The 12,332-nt window shown below is 39.6% G+C and overlaps 1 protein-coding gene across 5 annotated transcripts in view; it reads left to right on the top strand.

Moving 5' to 3' along the window:
- Positions 1-12,332, top strand: part of BANK1 (B cell scaffold protein with ankyrin repeats 1) — a 348,964-nt gene that overhangs the window by 242,514 nt on the left and 94,118 nt on the right. For 4 of the 5 annotated variants that reach the window (XM_075201122.1, XM_075201104.1, XM_075201112.1 and 1 more), the window contains 2 exons: positions 4,241-4,325; positions 6,875-7,120. In XM_075201122.1, the coding sequence (XP_075057223.1) occupies positions 4,241-4,325; positions 6,875-7,120 (331 nt within the window). The remainder of the gene's footprint in view (positions 1-4,240; positions 4,326-6,874; positions 7,121-12,332) is intronic. The other variant, XM_075201133.1, reaches the window with a different exon arrangement.

Raw genomic sequence — 12,332 nt, 5'->3', positions numbered from 1 at the left:
ATATATATATATATATATATATATACAAGTTAACCCGTGCATGATACTCATGCATTCTAGTCAAATCAAGCTACTTTAGGTGTTAAAAAGGTTCTTGTCATGCATTTGGGCCATAGCCCAGGCCTCAACCACCAACCACTCCCCACTGTCACCCCCGGCAACCACCAACCACTCCCAACTGTCACTTCTCCTTCAAGAAATATTTATATATTTTTTTTAAATCTTTATAAATACTTTTAACAATTAACAAATTAAATTAACAAATTAAAAACATCTTAGTATACCAAATTTCAGCCCTTTCTGAATTTTTTTTCCACACACACTAAGAATTTAGTAGGTCAGTGTATAACTCCGCCCAGCAGGTGGCGCTGCAGCTTGGTTTTATTTTTTCCACACACACACACAGACAGACAGACTAACACACGCCACTAGACATTTATATTATAGATATATATATATATATATACATATATATATATATATATATATATATACAAGTTAACCCGTGCATGATACTCATGCATTCTAGTCAAATCAAGCTACTTAAGGTGTTAAAAAGGTTCTTGTCATGCATTTGGGCCTAGCCCAGGCCTCCTCAGGGGAAGAGCGTTACTTCCCGACGCAAGCGCCCTTTTTTAACGTGGTTTTGTCCACATGTCACCACCTCATCATTTTTCTCTATCACCTCATCCTTCATCTTCATCGCCACATCCTTCATCAAGCTACTTAAGGTGTTAAAAACTCCCCACTGTCACCCCCGGCAACCACCAACCACTCCCAACTGTTACTTCTCCTTCAAGAAATATATAGGTCAGTGTATAACTCTGCCCAGCAGGTGGCGCTGCAGCTTGGGTTTTTTTTTTCCCACACACGCCACTAGCCATTTATATAGAAGATATATATATACACAACACACACACACACAACGGTCCAGTGCAGCTAGTTTTATTTAGCAGCTCCAAACTGAACAAATCAAACAAAAGTCCTAGCCTCTCCAGTTCTAGCTAATACAACAAGGAGTACCATTTCTAACGTGGAGGAACCAAATATCCCACACACACAAAATAACAACAACTACTGGGAACAAATTGCAGTGTCTCTCAGCAGGCATCAGCTGGCAAGAGACCGAGGAAACAACCTCACAGATTTTTACAGCACCTTAAGCACGTTACAGGTGATACTCCTTATTAGCCAGCAACTGGCTAGAAGGTTGGGAGACCCAAAATGGGCCTTATGAATGGAGCCCGCTCCTCTCCCTCTATTCATAACCTCAAGGATCCTTACACTGGCTTACTGAAGCTTACTTTCCCTAACATACACACTTTGCCTGGGTTATTAAAACACAGATGACAGAAAGTTAGGGAATAAGAATCCACTTACCTCTCCCCAGTGCTCCTTTCCCAATATATATATATATATATATATATATATATATATATACAAGTTAACCCGTGCATGATACTCATGCATTCTAGTCAAATCAAGCTACTTAAGGTGTTAAAAAGGTTCTTGTCATGCATTTGGGCCTAGCCCAGGCCACCTCAGGGGAAGAGCGTTACTTCCCGACGCAAGCGCCATTTTTGAACGTGGCAACCACCAACCACTTCCAACTGTCACTTCTCCTTCAAGAAATATATAGGTCAGTGTATAACTCTGCCCAGCAGGTTGCGCTGCAGCTTGTTTTTTTTTTTTCACACTCGCCACTAGGCATTTATATAGTAGATATATATATATATATATATATATATATATATATATAAAATCTAAATGTCTAGTGGCGTGTGTTAGTCTGTCTGTCTGTGTGTGTGTGTGTGTGTGTGTGGAAAACATAAAACCAAGCTGCAGCGCCACCTGCTGGGCGGAGTTATACACTGACCTACTAAATTCTTAGTGTGTGTGTAAAAAAAAATTCAGAAAGGGCTGAAATTTGGTATACTAAGATGTTTTTAATTTGTTAATTTAATTTGTTAATTGTTAAAAGTGTTCATAAAGATTTAAAAAAAATATATATATATTTCTTGAAGGAGAAGTGACAGTTGGGAGTAGTTGGTGGTTGCCGGCGGTGACAGTGGGGAGTGGTTGGTGGTTGAGGCCTGGGCTATGGCCCAAATGCATGACAAGAACCTTTTTAACACCTTAAATAGCTTGATTTGACTAGAATGCATGAGTATCATGCACGGGTTTACTTGTATATATATATATATATATATATATATATAATATATAAATCCTTAGTGGCATCTGTCTGTCTGTGTGTGTGTGGGGAAAAAAACAAGTTGCAGCGCCACCTGCTGGGCAGAGTTATACACTGACCTACTAAATTCTTAGTGTGTGTGGAGAAAAAAATTCAAAAAGGGCTGAAATTTGGTAGGACTCAAACTCATTTTCGTGAGGTAATTTTACCTCATGAACACACATGTGTAGAGGCGTGCGTTAGTGTGTGTGTGTGTTTGGAAAAAACTATTTTCTCAGAAAGGGCTCATTCAATTGACCTGAAATTTGGTATACTGACATTATTTGACAAAAAAATTAGAATAGTCAAGTCAGTTAACTTCCATCATCCCTCCTTCCCCCCCGTGGGAGGGGTAGTAAAGGCTAAATTTACGAGTTGAGGGGTCAAACTCATTTTCGTGAGGTAATTTTACCTCATGAACACACATTCAAAAAGGGCGCTTGCGTCGGGAAGTAACGATCTTCCCCTGAGGAGGCCTGGGCTAGGCCCAAATGCATGACAAGAACCTTTTTAAGACCTTAAGTATCTTGATTTGACTAGAATGCATGAGTATCATGCACGGGTTAACTTGTATATATATATATATATATATATATATATATTAGTATCTACATTGGAATGGTGCATAAGAGTTGGAATGTACTTGCGTCTTGTTCTGTTGGATCCCCACATGTTTCATTTATGTAATACCTGGACAGTCCTTCCCAGGGGTATGTAGCATTGCTTAAAGTCTCTTACTTTAAATGGGGTTGTAGTGGCATTGCCACTCTAAATGGGGCCGAACATGTCAATCGGGGAGAATCATTACTAATGTATAAATGAGATAAACCAAAATGACTCGTTTTTGAAACATAGCAGGTGGAGTGATTGAATAGTATGGGATATTAAGGGAAAGTAATGAGCAAAGCATAATAATGTGCTAAATGAGCAACATGGATGATGTTTAACATACATTAGAACTTGATAACCCAATTAATACTATTAACTTTCTGCTGATAAATTAGCTTAGTTAAGTAACAAATCTCACATTCTCTTGCTAATATACTATCTATGACTAACAAAGTGAATATAACAGTAATGTGACCATCCCTATATGTTGCTATACTTTGTTGCTGTGACAGCTCTGACATATTTGTATTTTAATAAACATTATTTTATTTGGGTAGAAGAATATATTACAATGTATGTCTCTACAATAACTCATTACTTTCCCAAGTTTATCCAATTTATAATAGGTAACGGTAGATATAATCAGTGTCTGTGGCAGAATTGTCTCTGGCACTGTCTCTAACAACTGCCCTGAAATGTTCTGTATAGTTGTAAGGTTCAGTTTTACTCCTGACCTAGGCTTAATGTTATGCTGCCGAACGTCTCGGGTCCTCTGGTTGTTCGATCCTGCTCCTCATGACATTCATTTGTTCTGGAGTCTCTCTTTTGGAACAGAGGCGCACTTATCACTTGACCCTGGCTCCCTCTGCAATCACTGGGTTTTAGTGTGACAAGATTTAACAAGACTTTTGTTCTAATTAGTGGATATAAATGTACCCTTCCTCTTGTAGTCTTACAGAATAATGAGGTTGGGGTAGCATGGAAGCAGGTTTGGGAGGACTCGTGAGTGATTGAGGTGAAGGATAACTATAATTTAATGCAGGTCAGAGGTCAAGAAATTGACAGACAACAAACAACGGGAGGCTGTCAGATAACCTCACGTTTTCCCCTAGCCTAGACAGAGAAACAATATTGTACTGGGCACAATTAATTTAAATTCTGAAGCAAAAGAGCATTTAAGATTCAATTTATATGGTCATGTATGTAAACTATGTCAACCAGTTAAATCACTGTTAAGCTGAGCCCATTCTTATAGTTTGTAAATAAAAATCATATTTTATTTAGAATTAAATTCTTAAAATAAAAATGACTTGGATATTAGTTGCCTTTTACTGTGCACCTTGTGTGTTTTGCTATACTTTTCTGCTGCTGACATTTCTGTTCCTTACTCTTTTCCAGGAAAAAGCTAATCAGACGGATATACCCAGGGAAGTTGTAGAACGTGAGCACGAAGATGTTTATGTGGACATGGACCAGCGTGCAGGTAAATCACAATAATTTACATTTTTTTCATTTGTGTGCTTGGTTCAAAGAACATATTTCTATGCCTGTTCATTGCAGCGTTGAATTGTTGGCAGCCTTTATACAGGTTATTGATAGCTTCACGTACTTGCCATTAAGTAAATGTCAAAACACTAAAACATGATCAGAAATGGTAGAAAAAAAAGAGAAATACTGTCAGGTTTTTTATAAATAACTACCATTTGTCATGTGCACATAGTATTTTTTACATCATTTAAAAATATCTATTTTGGCTAAATAAATAGCTAAATATTTTGATTTGTTAGCATTTGCCAACAGGGTTTCAGCAGCATAGTTACATAGGATATAACCGGTGCACTAGGAATGCATTTGGAATACCTAAGGGCATGATAACATCTATACAGGGCCGGTGCTAGGGTCCACGGCGCCCTAGACATTTTTAAAAAAGCGGTGCCCCCCCCCCCGCAAAAATCGCCACCCTCCTCCCTCCTCCCTCCTCCCTCCTCTCCTTGCCTTGTCTCACCACCGCCGCCTCTCTGCTCCGTCTCCTCCCCTCCACTCACTGACACTAGTAAGTGGAGGGGAGGAGACGGAGCAGAGAGGCGGCGGTGGTGACAAAATAGCCTCTTCCCCCCCTCCCCGTCCATCTGAATGCTGTGCGGCGGCCATGACAGGTATGGTCAGCGGTCGCCGCACAGTTTTAAAGTATTTTAGAATTCTGTGGCGCCCTCCAGGCGCCCTCCAGAGCCCGGCGCCCTAGGCAAGTGCCTAACCTTGCCTAATGGGAGCGCCGAGCCTGCATCTATATAATAAGGATTTTTAGATGTAAATAAGTATCGTTGTGCATCATTTCAATTGCATACCAAATGACTCACATGAAGCTCCTGAAAAAGATATCTGTAGAGATATTGATAACAGTGGAGAGGTTTTTGAATGGATTTCTTTGGTCACTCTAAATTTTGGAACTCAAAATGCCTGTTTTCTTGGGATTTTTCTATTTTTCCTGATTTGGACTAAATTGGATCCAGAAAGAAGGAAATAATATTTTACATATTTATTTTCAATAAAGTGATGAACAAGGGTTTTTCGGGAGTCGCTTCTTCAATTAAAGTGTGTTTTAAATTTATGTGTTTACTTTATTATTTTTACTCTTTTGGTAACAGGCAAAACTCATAGGGGTTTTTGGTGAGTTGGTATTTCAATTAAAATAAATTTTATAATTGTACAGTATGTGTTTGATTGTTATTTATATTTGCTTTTTTGGTACATTCATCAGCGATTCACTGTACTGGCACTCCAAGGGTCCCAGATTTGTTAATTATCGCAGCTCAAGGGACTTTTCAGCACAGGGCTCTTTGTCTCAGGAAGATGAGGCACTAAAACTTTCACTCACCAGCCTGGGGGTAGTTTTCACTATAGCAGGGGGACCCAATGCTTGTAGCCTCCCACTTTATAATGGAACCGACCTGGGCTGTCTAGCACTGGGGTTAGTTCAGGTTTTCGGGAGGGGGCATGCTGCCCATTTTTAAATTCTTTTCTTTTTACACACAGCAGTATTTGTGGTCTAAGCGGAGATAACGGTAAATTACTTGCAATTTTCTGCTATCCAGCCGTGTGTTTTTTTCTGCAAGTGACTGACATGTAAATCACTTAGACCAAAGATGCTGCCAATTCATTAATTTAATCCAGAGAACGAATATAGTAATTTGATTCACAAAGCACAATATATGCACACAAATCTATTGCATCCTTTCATCCATCTGACATACAGATTATATTCTGTCAAGGGTCAAAAGTGCTGTCCTCTGGTGACAAGAAAGGTATTGCAGGGAATTTTATTATACTTTGGGAAACACACTTGACACACTGTAGTGTATTTCCTTAAAGAATAAATGTGCATTATATAAACTAAGTTGTGTCATGTTAAACACTTGTTATATCTGGAGATCGGGATTGGCAATCTTTTTTCCATAATGCTGTGATTTTGACAGCCAGTTAATTTTTTAAAGAGTTATTTGGTTGCAAATCAACGGTTTTTATGGGCAAATTCCAATCTGATTGGGAACCATCTGGTGATGAACATTACGTAGCAGGTGTAGTCGAACAATAACCGCATTTGGCCGTGTATGTGGTCAGTGATTAACCTCGCTAGTGAAGCCTCATCAAATTTATTCAGATGTGGCCATATACATCTGTGGCCAAAGCTGACAGAGATCCAGCTGCCCAGTTGTCTGGCTGCGTGAATGGACAGTGTATGGCTATATTTTAGAAAATGTTGCTATATATTTAGATTATTGCTTGGAATTGATTTATAATACATTTTTTATGGTGGAATTACAAGTTTCAAAAATCTCTATAGTCAAAAGTGACTGTGACTGATGTTGGAGGCTAAATAAACTGCTGTTGGATGTCAGCTTATGTAATATTTCAAATGCAATATTACTCGGCTGCATCGCATTAAATTTTAATGTTCAGATAACTCATTTACTTTTTGGCACTATTTTCATTTAACATAGTCTACTTTTTATGCTGTAACTTTAAAATCAGCAGATCAGCAATCTACAAAAGACTCACGCGGAAATGAGCATGAAGCAAATGTGGACCCAATTAACGAATCTGAACTAGATGCACATGAGTATCCTGTAATGAACCGCAAAGAGGAAAGTGGAGAAAAGGACTCAGAGAATACCGTTTCTGAATGGATATCCGATGTGATTGATGATTATTGCTTTTTAGAACCTACTGACAATCCCTCGGAGCCTTTTACAAATGACAACCTCCCTTACATCTTGCAAGGTAAGGAACAAATGCCATAGAAATGCCTAATAGGAGATAACCATAGAAACACTATAAATGACATACATTATCAGACTCTTTAAATTGTACCTTTCATTAAATCTAGAATTGATTGAGAGGATATCAAGGTAATGGTACCTCAATATAAGTTAGATAAATGACCTGGGAAATAGTGGGTGTAAGACGAACCCATCTATTATATATAAAGACACACAGTACACAATAATAGCAAAAATGCGACAATATCAGGGGTTCACCACACAGCAGACTAAACACTCCTATCACACAGCATTGTGTTTATCTCTTTCACTCCAATTTACAATCCTGGCTACTGAGCCATGCTCTTCACTCCAATACCCACAAGGTAGGGACAAGTTCAATGTTTTCCCGATTGTTTGGGGCGCACAAATTAGCAAATATTTATACAGACACGATCCTGGACCAGTCCAACAGCCCTCGCCTGTAGCCACACACCCAGCGTCCTGTGTCTCACTTTAAAATAAAACCCCTCTCCTGTTCTCTCCTACAAGGGTTGAACCCCAACCCCCACTCTTTGGAGTGTGCTTGATAAGTGTAACACTTTCTCTGCTGGCTAGGCTAATGAACATGGCATTTCTCTGTGTGTAGATTCTCTCTTACAAAGCGCAAATATTTCAGTACAATTACTACAAGACACTAATAATAAGGATAACGTTATAGTTATGGACCCACCTGACATCATTTAAGAAAGTCCAATAAACATAAAATAGATGCATACATGGCAGGGGCGGATCCAGACTATTGATATACCCCGGGCGATTTTAGAGGGGGCGATTTAGGCCCCGCCCCCTTTCTGATTTCTAAGGCTGCCGGCGGCTGCACAGTATGTGCAGGTCCGCTCGGCAGTTGCAGTGTGCTGTCCCGCTGCTCTGATTGTGTTTAAAACACAATCAGAGCAGCCGGGCAGTACACTGTCACTGCCGAGCGGACCTGCACAGTGTGCAGCTGTCGGCAGCAAGCCCCCGCTAGGGGGGGCGATTGTCCCGATCGCCACCCTCCCCCCCGGATCCGCCACTGATACATGGTTAACACACTAGAATCCAAGCAATGTTAAGCATAGTTTGGATGAGAAGGAGGGTTCAGAAAGCTAAACCCCTCTTTTCAGAGTCCTGACACTTCATCTCATCACATTGATTATAGAATGTTTTACAATAAATTCATTTAAACGTTTATATGGGCCAAAATGTAGTTATCAAGAGCTCAGAACATTGTAATACCTATCTATGCTAGATCCCTCACTGATATCCTGAAATACTCACCATCTTTTTGCTATTTGCATAAATAAATCACTTGCATGCACTGGAGTTGAAGTGTAGGGGTCAAGACCATCAATATCATTGCAAAAAATGACTTGATGAGCTGCAATGACACACTACATCCCTGTTTATCCCTCCTCTCTCCCCTTTATATTATACTAAAGGCCCTGGAGTTTTATAGTAAGGCCAGACAGTTGTGCCATTGCCCGGAGGTAAAGTTAACATTTATTTTTATTAAAAAATGTGGCAACACTTATTCATTAGTAGGATGAAGTTCATTTTAGACAGTGATGGACACTTAATAGCATGGTATAGACCAGAACAACCACTCAGCTAGCAGCTTTGCTGCATCAGTTATTTTAACTAATTAAAACATACACTTAAACTGATTGGCCGCTATGTATTACATTACAATTTGCAATTTGCACCATGCTCTTGAGCAAACATCTCTCAATGCACGTTTAAAGCATGTTTCTCAAAATTACATCCAATCTAAAATATTTATAATGATGGATTATATCAGATGTGTATGTCTTTTAATGTGTCTTTTTTTTTTGTAATTGAATATACTGAACTCCCAGTAAAATTGACCTATTAGAGTAGAAATTGACAACAGAAGCTTGAGATTCATTTGTTGTTAGCGATACAATTTTTAACAGATAATTGCAATACGTAAGGTTGATTTTTTAACAATAAGTACAGAAATGCATCATTTTTTTAATAAGGCCTTAATACCAAGAGGTTATGCTCTAAGATAAGTAAGGTCCCACTGTCAGTGTTACTTACATATCAGTCCTTAAGGATAAGAGAATGCCAATGATATGTGCTAACACATTAGTAGCTATTCTCTAAACTGTCTTATGCTTAATGCAAGGACAAAAAGGCAATAAAAATGTAAGCAACACCTAAATCTGTTGTTATATCTCATAAGAGGTTTATAGTAACATTTCAGTTCATTATGGTCACCTTGTTGTGTCAAGCGAATATACCATATTTATTCAAGTATGACCCCCTCTTCCTGTCCTCTATCATCCTTTTGCCTCTCTCATCACCCTTCCCATTTTTTAACCCCGTCCTCCAAGCCCCTTCATCACTATCCCTTCTATATACTTAAGGACACAGCAGAGAGCTATAGAGCTCACTGCCAACACTGGGACATCACAGCATTTCTCATTGAGCACTATCACATTGCACTTGGGAAAAAGGGAGAGGAAATCACCTCTGCACATGTGCAAAACTGATTTTCTCCTTAAGTAGTGCACTGCTATTATTAATAGATGTCCAGATGTGCAGCAGCACTGATTATTTAAGTAACATCAGAGCACTACTTAAAAAAAAAAAACAGTTATGGGTATAGTTTGCCAAATAACAGTAGTGCCTTATTTAGGCACTCCATGTTACCACAACATTGCAGATTTCTCTTCGTCCCGGGCCGAATAGAAATCTGCGATGTTGCGGTATTGTATTATTGTGAAAAATGTGCAGCCGCGATGTTCCTGTGAGCATCGCAGCTAACTGAATTCCCCCCTATAAGTAGCACTGAAATGTTAGTTAAAGTTTCAGCAAGACACATTACTTAGAGTAGCTAATTTGCATAGAGTCTATTTAGTTACCTATATTTTTTTAATTTCTCTAAGTTAAGTAAGAGGCTCCTTGCTCAATGGATTTTAGAGCATCTGGGAGTATGCTTCATATTATTTTGAAACCAGGAAGATCCATTGGCTCCCACTGCTAACTGTGATTTGCTTTGACGTTTTCTGACAAAAGCTTAGAACCTAATTAACTAAGCTGGAAATCCAATTTGTTTGGATGTTTTCTCAAGACAAGATAATAAAGGATCAATATGGTTCATCACAGCATTGGCGTTACAATTCACCTCAGGATTTCCTTGTCGTTCTGATGGCAATCATTCTTTCTAATTTCACACCCACGCAAGAATTTTAGATGAATTTTCTGTAGGTCAAACGTACACAGCATCCACTTAGTCAAAGGAATGTCAGTGATGCTTATATATTTCTATTGAGTGCTAAGTGACAAAGATCAATAAATAACTTTTTGGTTGGGTAGACCCAACAATCTGAGCTAATATAATCAATTGCTTATTTTCTGATAAGAAGTTAACTGATTAGTTGCCCTTCTAAAACTTTTGGCTTTTAGCTTAAAGTATGTAGTCCTATTATCTCTCCTGAAAATTTTGCACCCATAAATTTGCTTCATGGGGGATATGTAATATTCTAGAGGAAATCAGAAGTGTATAACTGGAAATTGGGGCACCAGTGAAGGAGAGGGCCTGGAGGTGCGGGGGCCACAACAATGTCCGGTCATCTCTCTCTGAGTCCCTACACCCCCCACCTGCAGCATACCCCCTTCCCCCATACCATGGAAAGGAAAGGACAATGATTATCATAATCATTATTCTAATAAGTGCAGAAAGCATGCAGTAATTTCACACTGTTGTGATTAACTGAAGATGTCTGTAATACCATGTAGGGAAAAATTATTTTCCCAAGACAGATTATTACACTAAGACTTTTACTTCCCCAGCAAGAATAAGCATATTTTGCTTAGTATACTTTTATTAGTAATATCTTTTATTTATGAGGCACAACAAAGGTTCGCATCGCCGTATATAGAGCATGGGACAAAACAGAACACAGCATATAAGGCAGTACAAAAATAAAGTGCAATAAATATAAACTCTATAAGCTGAAAACAGGTGAACAAGGCAAAGAGGGCAGAGTGAGTTCCAGAATAAAGAGAAAATGAAAAAGGGGTGCAGGGAGGTGGGGAGTGAACTAAAGGAGGCAAAACCTGTGAAGGCAGTGTGGATGCCTCTAACAGGATCAGGACAGTGATGGAGTAGCAAAGGCAAGGAGAAGAGGAGAGACACGTGCTAAGTGAAGTGTCGAAGTGGAAAAAAGAGGCTGGAGAGCCGAAGGCAAATGTAAACTGGAGGAAGAGGACACGAGGATAAGAGGGCCCTGCTCAAGGGAGTTTACATTCTAGAGGGGAAGGGGGAGACTGACAGCAGACACAGAGTGGGATATAGGGTGAGGGTCTTAGAACTCAGAGTGGAGAGATAAAAAAGAGTAAGTAGGAGCGGGGGAAGAATGAGGGTAAGGTATAGTACGGTCAGTGAAGAAGGAGCGTAAAGAGGGAAAAAGGAGTGCAGAGGAGAGGTTAGGCTTTACTGAACAGATGAGTTTTAAGGGATCATTTGAAGATTTGCAGGCTAGGGGATATCCTGGTAGAACAAGGGAGAGCATTCCAAAGAAGGGAGGCAGCACAGGAGAAATCCAGGAGTGAGATGTGGGGATTAGGTGGGAGGTGAGGCGGCAGTCCTTGCCTGAACTTAGAGGGAGAGAAGGGGTGCGAGCGGAGATGAGGTTGGAGAGGTAAGGAGCACTGGAGTTAGAAAGGGGTTTATAGGTGAGGGTCAGAAGCTTGAAGAGGTTTCTGTAATTGAGGGGGAGCCAGTGCAGTGCTTGACAGAGAGGGGAGGTAGATGTAGATTTCGGTATATTGAGTTTAAGGAAGTGTTGAGACATCCAGGAGAAAATGGCAGAGATTTAGCAGGACACCTTAGTGAGGAGGGAAAGGAAGATGGCAGGAGAAGAGAGGTAGATTTGGTTGTTGTCTGCACTTTTTATTATTATTGTGGGGAATATGGGCATTTTAACATGCTAACATTGGCAACCAGTAACCAGTTTCTCATTATTCAGCATGGGACTACAGGTTTTTAGTACAGGACTCAAATGGCCTCCAACACTTGATGCAACCAAATACATGTTGGAAGCACAGTGGTTCATTCAGTCTCCTCTGGGTTATGAGGCCTCGCTAATAGACAGTTGGGACTCCAGAAATGTCAACTCCACTAGTCCTATCCATTATAAATCTAGAGAAGAAAATGTTTAAGT

Source organism: Mixophyes fleayi, chromosome 1 (assembly GCF_038048845.1).
Source record: "Mixophyes fleayi isolate aMixFle1 chromosome 1, aMixFle1.hap1, whole genome shotgun sequence".
Taxonomy (NCBI): domain Eukaryota; kingdom Metazoa; phylum Chordata; class Amphibia; order Anura; family Limnodynastidae; genus Mixophyes; species Mixophyes fleayi.
This window is presented reverse-complemented; position numbering and strand designations above follow the sequence as displayed.